At 50.4% G+C, this 21,206-nt stretch overlaps 2 protein-coding genes across 6 annotated transcripts in view; both read right to left on the minus strand.

Annotated features, from left to right (window-relative positions):
• Positions 1-6,703, minus strand: part of Arhgef10 (Rho guanine nucleotide exchange factor 10) — a 109,422-nt gene extending 102,719 nt beyond the window's left edge. Inside the window, exon 1 of the mRNA XM_074055319.1 lies at positions 6,581-6,703. The gene's annotated coding sequence lies outside the window, so the exon portion shown is untranslated. The remainder of the gene's footprint in view (positions 1-6,580) is intronic.
• Positions 1,532-20,542, minus strand: Cln8 (CLN8 transmembrane ER and ERGIC protein). Of its 5 annotated transcripts, none has more exons than XM_074055332.1 (3): positions 20,318-20,542; positions 6,581-7,238; positions 1,532-4,205 (listed from the first exon to the last, which is right to left on the minus strand). In XM_074055332.1, exons 2-3 carry the CDS (start codon positions 7,121-7,123, stop codon positions 3,882-3,884), a joined length of 867 nt encoding a protein of 288 aa, XP_073911433.1. In that variant the 5' UTR covers positions 7,124-7,238; positions 20,318-20,542; the 3' UTR covers positions 1,532-3,881. The 5 variants fall into 5 exon arrangements, with proteins under 5 accessions (XP_073911433.1, XP_073911432.1, XP_073911431.1 ...); XM_074055331.1 differs by lacking the exon at positions 20,318-20,542 and adding an exon at positions 13,885-14,042; XM_074055330.1 differs by lacking the exon at positions 20,318-20,542 and adding an exon at positions 13,837-13,990.
• Between the last annotated feature and the right edge of the window lie 664 nt (positions 20,543-21,206).

Here is a 21,206-nt window from a genome sequence, read left to right on the forward strand (position 1 = left end):
AAGATGGAAGCAGCAGGGGGAGCTCCCTGGCATTCTGTTCCCAGAGTTCTTGCCACCTAGCCCAATCTCAGGCATCTGTGCCTGGTCCCCAGGGCCACTGCCTTTCAGGCACCTTGAGGTACAGCAGGCAGCTCCAGGGAGCCCCTGGCCAGGGAAAGCCTCGACTCTGTACTACCCTCCCACCTGGGCATGTGGGGTGAAGTGAGCATCCTGTCTGTCCTGTGAAGGCCACAGTGGGATCCCATGTAGCTGAAGGCACTTCTGACCAGCTTCTCCAGCCCTGTGCCACTGTGGCTGAACACGGGCTACAAGTGCAACCCATAACACTGTGTGATGGCAGGTGAAGTCGAGCAGACCTGATGACATGGTGAAGTCTGTCAATTGGTCACAAAGGCAGTGACAGGGTTCATGCAGTGCCACAAACACAAGGCTTTCAGTCTGTAAAACATTTAGGGCATATTCAACAGAAGAAATGTGAGTAGGCCATCAGTTCACAGGTCAGAGACTCACTGGCGTCCACACTACTAGTGAGAAAGGAGAGGATGATCCTATGGACCCTACACAGTTCTCCTGCTTGCCAAGGTCTGTCCCCAGTCCCCCTCTGGGTGGGGCAGTTCTCAGACCACCATTCTCTGTAGAGTGTTGCCTATGGCCACCCGACCAGGCACTGTGTGTGGGGTGGAGCTGTTTCCCAGCCTCCTCACTCTGCCTCCTTATTTAATATGCCCTTGACATATGTCTTCCATTGCCCCCTTGGGTTTGCCTGTTTTCTGGCAGACACATGACACCACTCACCTGCTCATTAACTCACCACTTGGTGAGCAGCTGCCCCACACCGGGCATGACAGGCACCTGGACTTAAGTCAGGGAAAAAGGCAGAGCTCATGAAATTTGACTGGTGCAGGAAGGGCTCTTCTAGCCTCATCCATCCCTCTGTCACTTCCATCATGTGAGAATGCAGTGCTTCTCCCTCCCAAGGATGCAGCAACACCATCTGTAAGGAGAGGCTGGGCCCCTCCCTGACACCCTGAACCCACCGCCACCTTGACCTTGGACTTTTGGCCTCCAGACCTAGGGCAGTCAACCTCTGCTCTTCATCAGGGACCCAGTCAGCTCTTGTCACACCAGCATGGTGGACTGAGACAGAGGCGTCGTCAGGTCAGCACAGGCTATGTTTAAGACTACAAGTTTTTGTTTTCTGCGGTGCTGGGGTCAGTGCATCCCTAAGAGCCCTGTAGGTCTGGTCCCTGGCTAGCTGCTGCTGCCAGCAATCGCCACCTCCTCCAGTCTTGAGCTTCCCCAGCTGCACAGTGGAAGCAGTGGGCCTGCTGCACAGAGCTGTTCGTACAAAGATGGGATGTTGTAAGTCACCTGGCACCATGCCTTGCAAAAATGAACGCCAGCAGCCTCTGTCACTAGCTGTGTTGTAGCAACTCTGGCAATACTTTGGAGAGTCTGAGGGGTACTAGACCTGCAATAGGTTTGGTGCTAAATTAAAGGGGGCCAAATAAAAGGCATTCTGTCCCACTGCTTCCAGTTACTCAACTAAGTTCATTTTATTTTCCAATTTTGAAAAAAACATGAGTACTACAGAGAATATTTCTCTACCCAAAACAGAAAGTGCTGTGCCAAGTTACTGCACCTGGGTCAGGCTGGAGAGCCTGTGACTGGCTGGGGCAGAGCTGATTTCTACATTAGATACCTGTCATCAGGAGGGGTAAGCAAGGCCAAACACTGCCTCTCGTCCAACTTCCCAAGTGATGCCAGAGCTCCTGACTGTCAGATGAGCTCTATCACCAACATTTGCTCTGACTCCTTTCTTGCAGTGCTGGGTATCAAACCCAGGATCTCATGCACGCTAGGCAAGCACTCTACCATTGAACCACTTTAACTTCTTTTTTAATGTTGTGGTACTGGGGTTTGAACTCAGGGCCTACACCTTGAGCCACTCTACCAGCTCTTTTTCTGTAAAGGGTTTTGTCAAGATAGAGTCTTGTGAACTATTTGCCTGGGTTGGCTTCCAACCGCAATCCTTTGATCTCTGCCTCCTGAGTAGCTGGGATTACAGGTTTGAGCCACGGGCGCCCAACTGCCACTCTGACTTGTAATAGGATGTGTGAGTCTCATGGGACACACCTGTAGCTGAATAGTGGCCAGGCTCCCACCTGGCTCAGCACCACCTGCACTGTGTCCCACTCCAAGACACATCCACTCACATGGCTGGTGAGGAGTGATGGTGGCACACAGAGACATGAGAGGGGCTGTGCCAGTCTCAGGCAACAGAGGCACAAGCCATTGGATTACATGTCCCCAAAGCCTTCTCACCCCACACGCTGTCTCCACGCTCCTCACAGAGGCTCATGGTCTGACAGAGTGGACTGACTGAGATACTGAATGGCACCCAGCCTCTGTAGACAGATCACATGGCCACTAAGAAATAGGATGTAAAGCATGAACCTCCAGGGAGCCAAGGTCCTAGCAAAGCTCAGATGAAATCAACTCAACTCTGCAGACTGCAATTTGACACATAAAGATTTAAGATCACATTTTGTTTTTCCAAGACCTAATGCACTCCCAGGGATATGACCGGGTAGGTAAATTTAGGAGACAGGAAATGATATCCCGTCGGGTTCTGTAAACAGCAGTCACTTTATTAAACCCCTGCCCAGCTGAAAACCACCAGCTGCTGCTGATTCCACAGGAAGTGCTCTTCGGAGCTCTTCAGGACCATGGGGCTTTCAGCTGATAATCTCAGAGGGACACAGTTTAAATAACTTCTAAGAATGAGATAAATGAGTACTATACATCTTGATCTAATTGTAATCAATAAAGTTAAAGCACTAGTAATCAAAATGTGCCCTTCTGAGAGCTCCAGGAGACACAGCAGTACAAGTCACACGATTCTGGGAGCAATAAAACATGTTTCAGCAAACACTTTTCCAAAAGTGCTTCTAATAAAAATAAACTTTGAATTTCAATTGAAACAGTAAATAGGACTTTTGCATGTCTCCACTACCACTGCTAAGTTGATGCATAATTCTACCCAGCCCAATGCAATGAAAAGAGCGTCACGGGGCCCGTCACCAGGTAGTGGCCGACCAGGGCTGCCGGAGGTCTGTTCTAAGCATCTCTGGATCCAGGACCACTCGAAGCTCGTTGGGAAAGTCACCACTGCCTTTCAATGAAGTCTACAGAGAAACACCAACTGAGGAATTGGGATCTAGTCTGGGCACCCCTGGGCAACTCAATTAAAAATGGCTCTAAAACCTGGATTAAGATGATTGCTAAGCATTTTTGTCAACTAAACAGTAAAATGTCAATAAAACTTCCTCTTTTTAAAATAGGTCCCTTCATTTTAAAAAAGCGTAAGATTTCAGGTCCACGCCCACATCAAGGTGGGCAAGCTCCAAGGGGCTCTGCTCCTGAGGCTGCTGCTACCTTGGGTGCCACTAGATGGCACTGCTGCACACCGGGTTTAACAGTCCATATGCTGGGAGGTTTTGACAAGGGTTAAAAAAAAAAAAGAAATCACATTATTTTCTTAGGTTAACCCTTTCCATCTAAAAAGAACATGACTTCTGAATAAGACACACAGAGTCGACCACACCCGATGGGGCACTTCCTTGTGAAGTCCCTTCAAGTTTCAGACAGCCTCCCCATGCTACACTGACTGTCAAGGAAATCTAGACAGAGATCTGCTCCTAAGGGTGAATCAGGTCTGGATAATACTTTGTGGCTGCTTGAGAGTTAACACCAGTAAACAGAGTTAGTATTCGCTTGGGTCTGTGCCCATTCACTACCTTATTTTTAAAACAATCACTATTTGCAGAGCTTCGCAGGGTGTCCTCCTCTGCTGGCATCACTGTCCATGTCCCCAGGCACTACAGCCTCTTCTTCTGCAGCACCTGGCCATTGGTCCTTTCTGGTCGGCTGCTCTTGGGCTCTGGCTGTGCAAAGTTCCAATCTACCGGATTCAGAAGCTGCTGGGTCTTCTTGTGGGTCCAATAGGGATTAAGAAGTAGTGTGAGCAGAGCCAACCCAACAAGGAACAATGCAAAGTGAGGCAGGTACAGGCTGCTGATCAGGCTGTCCCAGTGCCAGAAACACACCCACCACATGTGGTAGGTGAGGACCATGCGGCAGTGAAACATGTGAATCATCACCCACTGGTTGAGCTTCCAGAGCAGAGTGGCAGAGCAGCCGGCCTGCGGGGATAGAGCAGGTGAGAGCTCAGTGCGGAATGCAACCCATCCTCACATCCCAGGAGGCATCTGCACCCTTCACCAACCCTATGCTGGCCTCAAAGCAACAGACTCACTGGCCTTGCTCTCCCTGGCTTAACTGTGAGGACTGCCTGAGCCAGCAGCCAGCTAGCCTTGAGCCTCGTGGGCACCTGTCAGTCCTGCAAATGTAATCCTTCCCAACATTTTTATATAGAATTTGCACATATGAGCAAACAGGCTCTACTTTCCTAACAAGAGCAGAAGACACATGCGAGCTGAGCTCACATTCCCAGACCCTTGGAGGAGACTCTCACAAGAGGTGGATTTAGGATGGAATGTGTGTTCTGCTTTAGAGCACTTTTATGCCAGAAGGTCTTGGATGGAGGTCACAGCTGCCTTAAAATTAGGCTAAATTTGCACTGAACGAGTAGTAGTCGTAGGTAAAATGGAACAGCTACACGATGCCTCAGGTCACGGACACAAGGGTGGCCAAGCCAGGCTGTCCCCAGCAGGCCAAGGCACTGCCTGGCATCAGTTTCTCTGACATCTTCCAACTGCCATCCTGAGCTGCAGACTATGGAGGCAGCTGCTTCTACAACAGGACACTGCTGCTCTGCATGTGCAGAAGGAAACTGAATGGTTGGGGACCAGAACACTGGACACAGGGCAGTCTAAATCAGGACAGGAGGCAGGGACGGGCACATGGCAGACAGGGTCATCGGGATCTCGGGCAAGGATGGTTATGTAGCTGTCTCTTCACCTCCCTGAGAATAGGGAACCAACTTCTGAAGTCACCAAAAGAAGGAAATGCTGCTCTTGCATTCATATCATAAAAAAACATGTCCAACGCCTTGCCCTCACTGGTGGCTATTTTGGGAGGTGGTAGAAACTGCAGGGAGTGGGGCCTCGCTGAAGGAAACAGGCCACTGGGGGCGAGTCTTTGAAGGCAATTATCTGGTCCCCAGTCTCCTCTGCTTCCAGTCTGCCATGATGTGAGCTGCTGAGCTTCACCACACCCTCCCTACCATAATGGACTGAAACCTCCAGAAGCCTTAGCTAAAATAAACTTTCCTCCCTTAAGTTGTTTTCTCAGGTACTTTGGTCACAGCGACACAAAAGTAACATATCTGGTAAGGTCTCCCCAAATCACTCCTGCCCAAACACCTCACAGCACCCAACTCTCACACACAAATCTCTCTGATTCCTCACTGAACTGCTGTGGGCACCTTTTATTTTCTGTGGCTACCCTGTGACACCCTGTGATGGTTACGAGGGTGCCCAGCTCACTGGCTCTTGATCACTGGCCACAGCTCAGACGGGCCTTGTGGCTCCTTACACATTCTACTCTGAACCACAGTGGAGCAGCCTGGGATCCCAGGTCCTGGCAGTGACAGCCACAGAGACACAGCTGGTGCTCCACAAATGCTGTTTTGCTGCTAACTTGCACGTGATGGACTCCCACCATACATCCAGCTAGGACCCAAAGGCAGGGATGACATTTTATGATCACTTCCTTCCCAAAGCCTAGCAGTGCTCTGTGAGGAGTGCTGAATAACACAAACTATTTGGACAATGCAATGTGTCATAAAAGACAGCAAGGATCAATGCTAAAAACACTTTTTATAAAAAGTGTAACATGAAGGGCATTTTGACATCAAAGTGAGAATCATGATCCTGTATGGAAGATAAACATTAAAAAACATTTCAAACCCAAAAGAGAAGTACTAGACAAGTCACTATGTTAGGTGCCAGCACTTTTGGTCACCAGTAAAACAGGTGGCTGGGGACCTGTGTGACCTGAGAGGAGCATGGCAAGGCCACCTGCATGTGGCCAGTGAACGAGGGTGAGTGGGTGTGCTGGCCAACAGCACTTATCAAAGTTAAAATGCCAAAAGTTAGGTGTGTATACATACACATCACTTAACTTTTTTTTTTTTTTTTGTGGTACTGGGGTTTGAGCTCACAGACTGCACCTTGAGCCACTCCACCAGCCCTATTTTTGTGAGGGGTTTTTTGAGATAGGGTCTCGGGAACTATTTGCCTGGGCTGGCTTTGAGCTGTGATCCTCCTGATCTCTGCCTCCTGATTAGCTATGATTATAGGAGTGAGCCACCACAACTATTTTTTAAGTACTGAGAAAAAAAAAGTAATGTTTTCTAGGACACGCACTCTGTCCACTGATTCCCCAGACCCACTGAACTTCAGGAGCAGGTGCCTAGAGGCTCAGAGTTAAGGAATGATACTGGGCAGGCTGCAATCAGCTGCTGGTGAATTCTGGCAGGCCCAATGCACCAGCAGCACCTGCACAAGTGCCTGCTCCACGCAGCTGCTGGGCCTGCCTCCATGGGGGCACTCACCTTGAGGAGCATCCAAGAAATGCAGGTAAAGGGGGTACTCATCTCCAGGAGCAACGTGGTCATGGCGAGATAGTGGCCAGCTCTGAGATTGGCAGCAGAGCCAAGGAATCCAAGAAAGGCAAAGAGGTGGTGGACAACCAAAAACAAGTCAAAAGTCTGGAAGAACAGGTTGGAAAGGTGGACAGCCACATTTTCAAAGAAGAAGAAGCCGGTGGCTGTGGTGATATGAAACCAGCACCAGCTCTGTTGGCCGAGCGCCTTGTCAGCTTGCAGCACTGAGTCCCCCAGCAGAGCCCACAGGCCTGCAGCTGTGCTCTGGACACCAAAGACGGCACGTGTGGCTGCCAGGTCCCAGAAGACCTTCTCTCTGGCTGCCAGAGAACGATAGGTGGCATTCAGTGAGGATGAGAGCTGATGGCAGACTACAAAGACGCCCAGGTAGAAGACAAAGCCTGCGACTGCCAGCGTCGAGCGAATCTTCCAGGAAGCATAGTCCAGGTCAAAGACGCTCTGTGTTGAGCCCCCATCACTCACAGGAGTCATCCTCCTCAATTGCACACCAAAGCAGTCCAGGGGCCAATGTTGGGCTGCTGGACCTGATGTATCTTTTCCAAGAAGACAGTCCGTGCAGCTGTCTCTTCATGCATCCACCTTCAGGCTGAAGGAGAAAAGAGAATTTACCTTATGCCAACTCAGCAGAAGTGCGACAAATGGCCACCCTAGCAAGGACACCCAGAAGGGTTCCTTTCAGTTCTTGCCTTATTCTTTCGTACTTACAAAGACACAAACACAGCAAGACAACATCTACTGGAAGTATAGGAGAATGAAAGAAAATTAACTTGAGACAGAGAGGCACAGCCACAAACAGGAAGCAATAAAGTTTTAACATGAACACATGGCCTAAGCTCTTCCCACGGAATTCCACAAACTAGGCTCTAGGTTTCGTGGTGGTCTGCTAGTTAGTTGCACAATTTAGAGGCCATAGGATAAAACTCACCTCAACTAACTGCAAATACACTTTGTTGAAGCACTGCACTTCTAGAACACGAGGCAAGAATGCCAACCTGCTCCGCTCCAGGGTTTGAACTCAGGGTCTAATGGTCACTAGGCAGGTGCTCGACCATTTGAGCCACTCAGCCACCCCTTCTTTGTGCTGAGTTTTTTCCAGATAGTATCTTGCAAACTATTTCCTTGGGGCTGGCTTCAAACCCCAATCCTCCTGATCTCTGCCTCCTGAATAGCTAAGATTCAGGTGTGATCCACTATGCCCAGATGGTAAAGCTATTTGTGGGCTGCACCATATTTTGGTCACTGCCCAGACACAAGGATGCAGGGTCAGGCATGCCTGGGCTCAAATCCTACTCCATACACTGGCCACAAAGCCTTTGGACTTCTCTGGACCTAGCTTCTTCATGAGGACAGCAGACCAGAGCACTGGAGGAAGAGGAGATGTCATGGGACTATGGCAATGCCTGGTGTATGATGCAGGCCAAACATCACTCCAGGATTTGGAACTTTCTGAGTGCTGACTCGTACTAGAAGAGGAAAAGTCCTCGCCTCACCTCAGTGACAGATCACTGGCAAAATGCAGATGTATTAACAATGCCTTGTACCAGACACACAGTGGCACATGGCCATAGTTCCAGGATGCAGGAGGCTAAGGTGGGAGGATCACTTGAACCCAGGACAATGTGGCTGGGGCAACACAGAGAGGCCATCTCAGAACAAAACAAAACAAGCCATGTGTAGAAGGTGTAAACAAAACATGCATTAATTGTGTTTAGACTGGGGTCCCATCCTGGAGGCATCTCTCACTATGTCTGTGCAAATATCCCCAAACCCAATAAAACCCTACATCTGAAGCACTTCTGGACCCAAGCTTTTTGGATAAAGACGCTCGACCTGTAGGAATTTCAGCGAGTGTAGAATGATTATCACCACTGTTGTTATAAACAGTGGAGGGGAAAAAAAAGCCCTCAGGTTGGGTCTGTTACCTTGCAAGTGGCCTGAACTCTGTTCTCAGGGTCCCATCACCTAGAAGGGCACTTCAGTACCTATACTGCTAGGCCACCAGACCACCAGGAGAGACCCCTTGACAGCTCCAGGGCTCCAGGCAGCCTCACTAGTCTGAGCAAATCCCTCTAAATGAACCCGTTCCTGCCGGGGACACAAAACCCTACTGGCCTTCCCCAGCTCTCCACAATGGTGACGGTTCCCAATCCAGGTGTGGGAAAATCCCCTCAGCTGTGATGAACATGAAGGCTTAACCCGAGGACCCTGGATATGGTTCATCAGAGTCCTGCTTCAAAAACTCACTCTCCTATTAACAGCGGGGCCTGTGGGCAAGGAAAATATTGTGAACCATGTGCATTCTGAAAAAATAAGTTCATGGAATTACTGACTTGTCTCTGCAACACTGTGAAAACAGAAGCTCATTCTCCCATTGTTGTGTTTGTGCTGCTCACAACCATTTCCTGTTCCTGACAACCTGGAGACTACATTGCATTTCAACAGCCTTAAACCTCCTGCGCCACATCAGGAGATGGTGGTTCACTTGTTTTATTGGCTACACAAGAGCTTGTCCTAGGAACCTGTGCTCCTATTCCTCACCTTATTTCCTTGACTAACACCTGGCAGGGCCTCCCAAAGCCAGTAGCATAAGTCTGACCTCCTGCCTGGGACCTGCAGGCATGGCCCTGTCCCTTCCTGGCTCCACTCTCAACTTCCCCTGCATCTCCATGCGGCAACTTCCAGCTCTTAGAAAATGCTGAATTCTCCCAGCATCTGGGGATCTGCAGGTGTCCTTTGCCACTGGCTAGCTTAGAAACAGGTGCTCCCAGGCCATGGACTGGGATACATGCCTCTGCTGTATTCCTGGATACATCTCTTCCACTACTGAACCTACAACTGCTCAGTTAATCCAGCTCTGCCAGACAAGCCTCCAGTGGGTCTGCTGGCGTTCCTGGCCTGACACAATGTCTGGCACATAGCAGGCACTAGTAAAATACTCATTGAATGCTCTAAGATTTTAAATTATGCTCAAGTGGCCCAATGTACCGAACTTTAGAACTGTTTTGTTTGTGAAACTGTAAAGGCCAGAGTCTTAAATTCTCAACAATGGAAAATAGAGGCCTTCTGGGCCTGTGATTTATAGAACCAGCACATGGAGTTGGCCACTGAAGGCAGCCTCAGAAGCCAGGCCTCCTTGTCCTTCGTGTATAGGGTGCACCTGGCATGCACCCCTCAGGGAGAGGGACCTCTCAGCACCCACACAGGGGAGTGAAGACGCCTTCACAAGGCTGTACCCTCACTGTGGGAGGCCCCAGCAGCGAAGGAACTGAACCAAGAGGCACCTGGGCTGGAGCTGCTAGCCACAATATACCAGAAAGTCACTCCCCTAATCTCCATGCCCACACCTCAGGACACAGCAAGTACTAACTCACTCGAGCCTGTGCTAAGTCGGACTTTTGAAGCCCACTGCAAATGACAGAGGAAACACCTATAGCCTCTGAACTATCGGGGCAAAATTCTCGAAGTGCTTGTTTGTGTCTAACTGTCCATGCTATATGAACACAATTTTGGTTGGGGAAAAAAAAAAAGACCAAGTTCACGTTCACGTCTTCCCACGAATTCTGGGGGCTCCACAAGCATTCTGCTCCTAGTTTGTCTTCAGGACAAGCAGTGCTCCCTTCGCGTGACGACCAGGAGGCTTCTCTGCCTATGCCAATACCCTGTGGCTTATCCTGCTGCTTTCCTATCCATCTCCAAAGCACTGAAAGTTACTTTGTACTCAGACCGAACTGAGCATAGTACCGAAGGTCTGGCAAGAGCACCTGGCATTGGCACAGGTCTGCTCCTTCTAATCCAGGCAGGTTTTAGGTGCAGATCTGTTTCAAGCCAAGTCTAGGGCTAAGGAGAGGAGACTGATCTTCAAAGCTAGAGAATTCCAGAGGCCTCACTCACAGGCACCCCGCTAAACTGTTACCCTGAACAAAACTGCTGACTGCTGAAGTACGGACTCCTCCCCAGATCCCTTCTTGCACTTTCCCATGTGTCAGTCACCAGACCTGGTTGCACTTCCCATTTTGCCATGATTGCATCGACATGGGCTTTGCCCTGACATGGCGACCCCATCTCTGAGAAGCTCTACTGAGTCCACTTCCAGGCACAAGAACAGTGCTGCTTCCAGGAGGTTCTGGTTTGGTCAGGGTCCAAGAGACCCGGGGGCACCAGAACCAGAGGATCAAGAGCAGCCCAGTTTGCTATGTAGAACTTAAGAAAACAAGTTTCTCTCCTAACCACACTAGACCCCAGTGTCTGACTGTGTGTAAGAAACACAGACCAGCAGCAAGGGAAGTACCGACTATGTGCCAGGCACATTCAACTGGTTTGCTGCATCTTTACCAGAGAGAGACTGGCTCCCAGGGCTTCAGACCTTCTGGGCACCTTTTGGAGACAGGACCACACTTACAGGAAACACTGTGGACAGACTGGTCGTGTGCTGACACAGAAGCAGATATGCAAGAGTGGAGGCCTGGCAGCCCTCCTGGTTCTGGCAATCCCAATTAGGTAAGAAATAAAAGGTTATAAACTCAGAACACCTATCCTTCATGCCATGTCAATTTCCTGGTTCTGTGTTCAGACCTCAGGGGTGTCTGTGCTCCCACAGCCATGTGCACACAGCTTCTGGATAAGACTGTGATGTTGGTGTAACAGCACCAGTCAGCATTCCAAGGTGTGGACACAGAAACAAGGTAAGTTCAACTGCCCGAGCTATAAGGGTAGGCCAGGCCCCAGCTGCACGGTGTCTGCCTCCAGCTGGCCAGCCTTGCCTTCCCTGGAGTGCTGCAGAGCCCTGGGACCCCTCTGCACTGCTACAGCGAGACAGCTGTGGTTTGCCCTGAGTCACCAGGTGGGCACCCCGAGAGGTGTGGCTGGGCCTCACTCTGGTAGGCAGCTCAGACTGTGTGAGGTGAATTCCAGTTCTCCTTTTGAGTCTATTTCTACTCCCCTACTCAACCGCATTTCTCTCACCCTAGAAAGGCAAAAAGGGATGCTGAGGTCACCACCATTCCCCTGCTGCACACCTGCCTTTCATCAAGCCCAACTCAAGGACTACCCTTAAGTATACTACAGTCAGCAGCGACTGCTCCTTCCAGGGGTAAAACTGGAGATCACTCAGCCCTTCACTTCTGTGGAGCCAGGGCCAGGACAGAAGGGAGGCTGCAAAGGCTACTGGCTCCGCTCAGCTAGAAAAGCCCCTGACTACAGGTCTTTGTTTCCTCTGGGGAAAAATGTCTCACCAAACCTTGTCTTACTCTTTCTCCTATAACCTTTACTGGCTTCGGCTGTTCTACTGCACTGAAGCGTGCCTTCAAAATATTCTGAATGAAAACAAATTAACAAGAGTGTTAGCCCAATCTGCAGTGTGACCCAGCAGCCACATCAGCAGGAAGTAGGATTAGGGCCCTTCAGCTCTGTCTGCATCTCAGAGCCTCTGGCTCACTAGGGATACCAGCACTTTTGTGTTTGGTTAATATAACTCATCCAAAACCTGAAATGACGTCAAAGGGCTGCAAAGTGGCTACGTGTTGTCTTTTTTGCCAAGCCAGGTCACTGCTTCAGAAAGGTGTAAGGAATAGGAGTAAAAACTAATTGTACTATCTACCACTGACTGATCGGCCCCAACACTCCACAACCTGCCAAGCCAGGTTAACTGAGAGGACACTGAGAAGATCAGGAACTTTCCTTTCCTCCCAGAAGGAACCATAATCCCCAGAGCTGTGGTTTCACTGCTCACTGGAATCCTGCCAGCTCCGTACCTAACCCAGAACTTAGTTACTTTTACTCACTCACTACAGGAACCCTATTTCAGTGTATTCTCTTGTGAACTGGCATTTTAATTCTGCTGGATCTTTCACTGATGACTTAAGTATGACATGAGATGGGCTGCTGGCATACTTCTAACATTTTGAGACTTACACATGGATAGGTGGTCAAATATTTTCTCAAAATCAAAAGGAACACATGCTTAATTAACAAAATAATTTAAAAAAAGAAACAAGCACGACAATACAGAAAAAAACCTGGTTACCTATTCTCCTACCCAGCTCTAAGTTCTATCAGTTTTTGGTGCCTGCTGGGTAAATTTTTCTTGATACAAATTTTTTTCATAAGAAGGGATAAAAGCACACAAGCTGCATGTCTCTTTCCTTTTAGCAGCATATCATTACATCAACCCTCTTCCGCAGATAGATACAGAGACCCTTATCTGGATGTGTGCTCATTTACCTACCCAGTGTCCTCACAGTTTTTCACTACCATAAAATATTCTGGGCTGAACACATCTGAGCCACTTAGGGAACCTGCTACTTCAGCTCTTTCCAGAGAAACTACGTCCAGGTGGAATTCCCTAGTTTCCTCCATAACAACCAAGGGCCTGGAAGCCAGGGCTAGTCTGCTGTTGTTGATTCTGCAAGGTTGGGTAGGGAGTGAACACTCTCCTGTTTTCTCCGTAACTGGCGTTTCCTTCACCACTGCTTTACTTTGGCACAATCTCCCTGAAAAAGTTTAAGTGAAAAACAAACAAACACAACAAAATAAGGAAATGAGACAAGCAGAGAAAATAGTTACAGATTTCACAGGGAAGGTAAATTCAAACAGAAGTGAGCAACTGCCACGCCCCCAGTGGGTAGGAAATGTCTTCTAGCAGAGCCTGCAAGGACGCACCGGGGCCACCTGGACCTAGGGCACAGGCCCTCACACCCCAAGCGGACCGGACTCCGCAACGGCCATGCGCCGTGCTGACCCGGCCTGACACCCCAACCACTCGCACCCTGGGCCGACCGAGCCCCGGGCCTCGGCCCCTCGCATCCCAGTCTGACTCGGTCCTGGGCCCCAACCACTCGCACCCACGGCTGCCCCGGCCCCGGGCCGCGGCCCCTCGCTGACTTCGCCCGGCTGCCCCGGACCGTGCAGGTCGCCTCCTCCCGGGGCCGGGCGGTGACAGTGGCTCTGCCGTCAGATGCACACAGGTGCGCAGCTCTGACTCGCCGCTTCCGCACTCAGGTGAGCGGACACCTGCCCATCAGCTGATGCAGTCGGCGTCCGCGGACCTCGCGCGCCCTCGGCTCGGCGCGACGCACGGGCACGGAGGGAGGGACGGCTCGGCCATCAGCGGCCAGCAGCAAAGTCCTGCGCCGCGAGTTCAGGGGGCTCCCGTGGCCCTCCGCCCTCACCAGGGCCCACGCCCTCACCCGGCTCCCGGCAGTCGGTCCAGCCCGCCCACAGGGCGCGGGACTCACCGACAGCACTGTCGCACACTCAGGACCCGCCGGCCACAAACACGAACTGCGCAGGCGCACGGCGTGGGCCGAGAGGCCCCGCCCCTCCCGCCCGGGCGCTACCAAGGCGGGCGCAGGGGACGCCAGGCCGTACCACCCGACCAGGCGCGGGGGGACGACGAGCCCGAGGAGTGTCCGCAGGAGGCTGGATTGACCTGAACTGTCTGTAGCGGGATCCTCAAGCGCCCCCTTGTCCCCTTCGGAGAGCCCTTGACAGGGACATTGTCCACGCAGGTGCACTCCGGCGGAGACCCCTCCACGCGGACCCCTCCCGGGCCGCCTGGGCCTGCGAGGGTGATGCAGGAAGCTGGACCGCTGCACGTCCGCGGAGGGGCGTGGACGGGTGTTCCCGGGCGGGGTCCGGCCTGGGTCTTCCAGGCGCCGTGGGAAGGGGACGTCTGCGCGGGTGCAACGCGCGCCACGCGTTCCCTTGGCAACGGGTGACTGACGGGCGCGTGCGGTCCTCCGTACCCCGCGTGGTGGACTCACATAGTGGTCCAGTCAGGCGTCCAGACAGGGCAGGGACCTGGCCCACGAAGGATGGCGTTGGGCGATCAGCATCGGCCCAATGGCTTTGAGTAGATTGCTAGGCGAGCTGGAGCCGCCCAGCCTAGAAGAAACCAGACCTGTCCCAGAGCAGCCGGTGGCACCTGGTCAGCCTCTGCCCCGGGAGCTTTTGTGCAAGGTGCATGCAACAATGATCAGGTGCTTCCGAGGGAGCCCAAGTGTCCATTGGACCCGGAACTGAGACTGGGGCAGTGCCCTGGGAGAATCCTTTATCTCACTGACTGCCTTCATACCTGTTGCTGTTTTTGGTTTTTTTTGGGCGGCTTTGCTAGTTTGAACTCAGGGCCTCACTCTTGCTAGGCAGGACATCTTACCGTTTGAGCCACTCCACCAGCCTGCCTTCCTTACTCCCTCCCTCCCTCCCTCCCTCCCTGCCTCCCTGCCTCCCTGCCTCCCTCCCTTCCATCCACACTGGGGTTTGAACTCAGGACCTCACTCTTACTAGGTAGGCAGTCTTACTACTTGAGCCATTCCACCAGCTCTTTGTGATTTTTTTTTTTCTTTTGTGGTACCAAAGTTTGAACTCAGGGCCTACACCTTGAGCCACTCCACCAGCCCTTCTTTGCGAAGGTTTTTTTTTCAGGATAGGGTCTCACAAAATGTTTGCCAGGGGCTGGCTTTGAACCTTAATCCTCCTGATCTCTGCCTCCTGAGTAGCTAGGATTACAGGTATGAGCCACAAGTGCCTGACAGCTATTTATTTTAAAATATTTTATGTGGTTTTATTTAATATTTTAGTCATTTTGAAAACTGTCTCCTGCTAAAATAAAAGCAGCATGAGGGTAGGGACTTGATTTTGCTCACACTTTTCTCCCCACACTAGAATTCTACCTACCTGGTACTTAACTGGTGATCGGCTAATGTTTATTGAAAGAATGCAAGAAATGAGATAGATGAGAAGCATTTGGCCTGTAACAAGAAATCTTTATCCATCATGCCTGCCCACCCCCACCTTCAAAAATGTTGACTTAAATTAAAAACATGATATGCTTTTCTTTTTCTTTCCCTGTTTCCTTAGGGTGGTATTATATGTAAGTATTTATCAGGTACTTGTTGCAGGCAGGAGCCTGGGCCAGAGCCCTCCAACTTCATCCTCCATCCATCCTGGCTGCATTCCAGGGGTGCTGTTGGGCTTGACCTAGGCAGGGGAGGCTGAGGCTTAGAAAGGTGAAAGATACATTCCTCAGCTTGGATATAAATACTCCAGGGGTCTGCCTTCTGCGTTGTTGCTGTTAGTAATTACAGGTCAATCAGGACAATCATCTTTGTGAAACTGATTCCTGTGCCTACTGTCACCACAGTGGAAGCCGGATGTTTACAGGCTAGTCATTCTCCTCCCACCTGCCCACCTGGCTCCCTGCCCTCCTCCCGCCACAATTCCAGTAACAGTGAGGAGTACCCTTCTAAGCATCCTGGGAGTCAGGCACCATATTGCACCCTGAGTCCATTCAGATGTAGTAGCTGCCTGTTCGAGGCACCATCACCCATTTCCATAGGAGAAAACAGTGCTCATTGGGGTCAGGGTGAGGTGCAGCTAACTGCACATCCATACAACTGCAGGTGACAGCTGGATTTTCAGATCCTAAATGCAACGAGGCAGGCTGGGCGACCGTGGCTCACACTTTTAATCCTAGCTACTTGGGAGGCCAAAATTAGGAGAATTCTGATTCAAGGCCAACCCAGGCACATAGTTTGAGAGACTCCAGCCCCCCAACTCCAAAAAAATAACCAGAGCAAAATGGACTGGAGATGTGGCTCAAGTGGTAGAGTGCCTGCTTTGCAAGTTCGAAGCCCTGAGTTCAAACCCCAGTCCCAGAAAGAAAGAGAGAGAGAGAGAGAGAGAGAGAGAGAATGCTGTAAGGCATTCAGAGAAGACAGTTGAGATGCCTTTCGTGGAGGTGGTGGTGCAAAGAACGCTCATAGCAACGTTTGGCTGTTTCTTTAAGACAGAGATCAGCAAACAATTGGTAAGGTTCCTTTTCTATCCATTTCTTTCTCCTGAACTCATCAAAATGGCCCAGTTCTCAGAGGAAAATATCTCAGGATGAGAGAATTTACAGATGCATGTATAGCAGGACTAGAAACTGCCTTTGCTGAAAAGCACCAACTCCTCACCTGGGCCAACAAGGTAACTAAAACCGGGATGAAACGCTGGCTTCATTTTGTATCTGTCCCCTTTCCCGTTGGGTCTGACTCCTGCGTAAGTCTGCACATAGGCATGTCAAGCATTCTAGGATTATCTCTGAAAGCTGGTGACACCAAACCTGTCTCATTCCCCCACAAGGCTGGGTGACAGAGATAAGAGTAACTGAAGGGACTGGAGGTGTGGCTCAAGTGGTAGAGCACCAGCCTAGCAAGCCCTAAGCCCTGAGTTCAAACCCCAGTATTGCCCTTGCCCCCCCCACTCCCCCTCCCACAAAAAAAAAGAGTAAAGCATCTCACTGTCAGCTTTTTTTTTTTTTTTTTTTTGTGACACTGGCATTTGAACGCAAGGCCTCATGCTTGCTAGGCAGGCGCTCTATCACTTGAGCCACCTCCAGCCCCACTGTCAACTTTTGTTAAGACCTGCTCCACACCTGTTTTCTGACCCCTGAAGAGCTGCCCAAGAGTCTCCGGTCATTATCTTAACACATAGTCACCTGGGACTCCAGGAACAGCAGCGCCTCACACACAGGTCACCCCATGATGAGATCACCCCCAAGCAGGAGCAATCATCTCATGGGACCCAGATTGTCCCCTCAAGCAATAAGGACTTCAGGCCACCTTGCAGAACCAGAACTGGGTAAGGATCATCCAGACCACAGTTTGCCCAAGACTGCTTAATTTTGTGTTCCTCTTGTCCCAGTCCCAGTTTTTTTCTCTATTTAAAACTATAACTCACATCAGTACCCGAAAATGGGTCCAAATGCTTATCTAGCTTCCCCAAATGGCCATTTTGATTAAAGTCTCTTCCTGCCTTTTCACCCATTGTCACACACACCAGGCGTGTTTGTTTTCTTTGGGTGAGTGACTGGACATGACCTTGTAACCCCATAGTTGGGCCTCTGGCCTGGGACTCTAGTTACACCTGGAGTCATTCCCCAGAGAATAGTTTATCCTGGACACAGGAGTGATAGACCACTGTGCTTCCAAACAGCCCCTTACAGGAACGCCGGCCTGTGACCTGCTGACAACAGTCGGCAGCGAGCAGAGAAGTCTTTGGATCTGTGCAGGTGGTCAGCTTCTCAGTCTAATGTGGCAGATGCTTCTCCAACTGGCTCCAGCAGGAGCCTCTGAACCTGAACCTCGGGCCAGTTTCGGCAGGAGCCCAGCAGGGCCAGGTTAGAGAAAGTGCTCAAACTCCTCATTAAAATTCCTCTCTGCAGGCCAGCTGATCAGTTTTCCCTCCAGCAAGAATCTTGTTGAATCCATTGTGTGAGATCAATGTTCCCAGACTCGGTGTTTCCTCCCAGTAATTTTCCAGTTCCTGGTCTGCACTGTCTGTCCAGTGGAGTCCACTCTTGCCCCTGCTGCAGATCCCCACTGCAGTGTCCTGACCACTGCCACAGTGGGCTCCTAGTAAAGCCTTGCCACTTGGAGAAAGGGCCATGAAAGGGGCTGGAGGTGTGCTCAAGTGACCGAGGGCTTGCCTAGCAAGCACAAGGCCCTGAGTTCAAAACCCCATATGGTATACAAAAAAGCATCATGTATAATTTTTCTTCTATGTGGCAAATTAAAGCTTTCACAAAAAATTGTCATAGGCAAATAAATAAAAAAATTGTCATAGGAAAATAAATCTATGACTATTCCTGCTTATGTGGGAACTCATGCCGTTTCTTTTTCTAAAAAGCATATCCTGAGAATCCAAAAGACTGAGCCATAAGCCCAGTCTCTACAAAGGGCTCTAAACTTCTTGTGGCAGCGTGGGGGACTGGCTTTGTCACCTTTCAGCCAGGCTTGGCCTTCCTGAGCCACACCTGTAAGAGGACCCGGTTGGTTCACTGTGAGCCTGAAGCCAACAGTGGTGATTATCTTAGTCCACAGAGAACCCTGGAGTCCTGGCTGGCCAAAGACATCGCCTTAACAGCCAGCTGTATGAAACACCCTGATAAGATCAAGATCAAGGTGAAAGAGGGCTATGAAAGCAGGCTGTGCTGTGTGCTACCAGGCACCTCCCCATCTAGGCCATAGGCTCCCCCGGGACATCTGTAGATATCTGGAGACTCCTGTGGTTTTCACCATCTGGGGGGAGCGGTGCGAAGGTGATGGCCTCTGGAGGGGAGAAGCTGCCAGAGTTTCATAGCACTGGGTCAGCCCATAGCAGGGAGCATCAGCCCAGAGGGCCAGCAGGGCTGAGGGTGAGGAGCCCTTCTCCAAGAAGAAGACGTGACTGAACACTGCAGCTGTCGAGGATAACACTGTGCTCCAGGTGACTTTCCACTGCCCCACTGTAGTGGCTTCCACCTGATACATCTCAGGAAGTCACCAAAAAATGGGACTCAGATGGCCCAGTAGGTTTTGGGGCAACTTTTTTTTTTAACTGCGTGCTAGGGATCAAGTCCAGGGCCTATTATGGCATGCTGGGCAATGGATTACTGCTCTGCTGTATCACTCAGCCCCACCCCAGCCAGAGAAAAAACTCTTTTCTTTTTGTTTTTTGAGATGGGTTTGTACGGATGTTTAAAAGCTGCTTTTGCTGAGGAGCACAGACTCCTTACTTGGGTCCATGAGCTAACTAAAGGCAGGAAACTGTTAGATGATTGCAAGGCATCTTTTCCAGTGAAATGGAAGGAATGAATAGACAGTGGGAAAAATGTAATCAGAATTATAAAATGGGAAAACTTGGTGTTGCCAGCCAGCTTGATGGTCAGTTTACCTCCCTTGACCCTTCAGTTTCTACGTCTTATCTCTGACCACCAGAGAAGTAAGCATGTCAGCCAAGACACACATCTTCTGAGATGTAGCTCCAGGCACCTGGAGAACCAAGGCCAGCACTTATTCTGGGCCATGTTTTTTGTCACATACTCAAACCTAGCTCCTGGACTCCCTTTTAGAAAGTGGACATTTTCTCTCAGAAGTGGGACAAGAGAGCTTTGAGAGGTTGTCTCTCCCTGTCCTCTTCATCTGATAAATAATAAGCCTTATTTCCTCTTCCTCAAAACCCTGCTCTCATTATTTGTGAGTTAGCATTGAGGTCAGGGACTGGCTTCCTAGTAATAGGTTCAAGCTATGGTGCCCATGCTAGCCTCAAACTGCTGGGTTCAAGCCATCCTCCTGCCATGGTCTCTGGAGTAGCTGGAACAGCAGGTATGAGCCACTATGCCCAGCTTAGGGGCAACTTTGAGAAATGCTTAATTAATTTTCCAAGATACATACAACCACTTTTTTGGGGGGTCGGGACTGGGTTTGAACACAGGGCTTCACACTTGCAAAACAAGCGCTCTCTAGCTTAAGCCACACCTCCAGTCCATTTTGCTTTGGTTATTTTAGAGCTGGGGTCTCATGAACTATTTGCCCAGGCTAGCCTGTAATCACGATCCTCCCTCTCAGCTTCCCAAGTAGCTAGGATTACAGGTATGAGCCGCCAATATCCAGTCACATAGCCACTTTGATTTACTTTTCAACCCACTCACTATTTTAGGGACAAACTTACAGGCTCAAACCTAGCTTCTCCTCCCAACCAACACAAGGCATCATGCGTTCTGAGTCAAATATTTAGGCACACAAAAGAAATTCTGTGGGGTTTAGTGTTTCGAAAACATCACATAGAAGGTCACAAAGCAGGCAAACCCAACAAGTAGCACACCAAGTTAGTATATTTGTTAATTGCCAAACAAGTAAAACTTACCTAAGCGTGTTCTTTCCAAATTTTCCTCCCAGGCACTTGCGTTGGGTTTAGATTTGTAGATAAGGACATAAAACTTTGGAATAGCTGAACAGAAGCCTCAGACAGTGCCTAGGAAACAAAATTCCAGTAATGCAATTATCATGAAGGGACGAGGCTCCAAACATCCTTCCTGCCGACAGTAACCAGGGCATCACACATCTTCTCACGCGTCAGCTAACAGAGCTGGTTTTGATAATGACTGGGCAGGCCCTGGGTTCCTCAGGTCAAGGCTTGAGTCACCCGACATGAAAAGGGCGTCACAGGATGTCTGCTAGGAAGCAGGTCCCAGGCCAAGGGATGTAGTTGTTATGCCCTCCCCAAGGTTGGCCCCAAGCCCAGTTGTCACACCTGTTATTGGGTAAGTCGGTCAAGGTAAAGAAAAACCAGGTGATCCGGTGTCCAATGGGGCCTGCATGGTAAATGGGCTGCCCTGGGTGCCATGACTCAGTTGGTAAGTGAGCACGGAGGCTGGGGTGCAGGTGGAGAGCTGACGTCCCCAGCAAGCCAGCACTGGAGTGAGGCCTTTCTGCTTCGTTCCGCCAAAGGACAGAATCATACCAATGTAGTTTAAAGCCTTGACCTGGTTTAAAAGATTTGCAATTCTAGTACAGGACAAGGATGAATCCATGAAATAGAGCACATGCTGCCATGAGCCAAGCAGAGAAGGTGCTTTACAGACAGAAAGGGCTGAGGAAAAGCAGCATGGAACACAGAGATCTATCATTTTAGTTACTGTTCTCATAGGTCAGGCACAGGGACACCGAGCAGCAGGAAAAGACCTGTTTAGGGGCTGGGTGTGACTAGAGGTGGAGCTGGCCTAGTCTGCCCAAGGCCCTGGGTTCTGAGAAGG

Source organism: Castor canadensis, chromosome 14, assembly GCF_047511655.1.
Source record: "Castor canadensis chromosome 14, mCasCan1.hap1v2, whole genome shotgun sequence".
NCBI lineage: Eukaryota > Metazoa > Chordata > Mammalia > Rodentia > Castoridae > Castor > Castor canadensis.

Excerpts from the sequence above, each read along its gene's own strand:
- Cln8 (XM_074055332.1), bottom strand. The coding sequence starts at position 7,123 with ATGACTCCTGTGAGTGATGGGGGCTCAACACAGAGCGTCTTTGACCTG. Across the intron at positions 4,206-6,580 it reads TTTCTTGGATGCTCCTCAAG|GCCGGCTGCTCTGCCACTCT; the intron begins GTGAGTGCCCCC and ends CTATCCCCGCAG.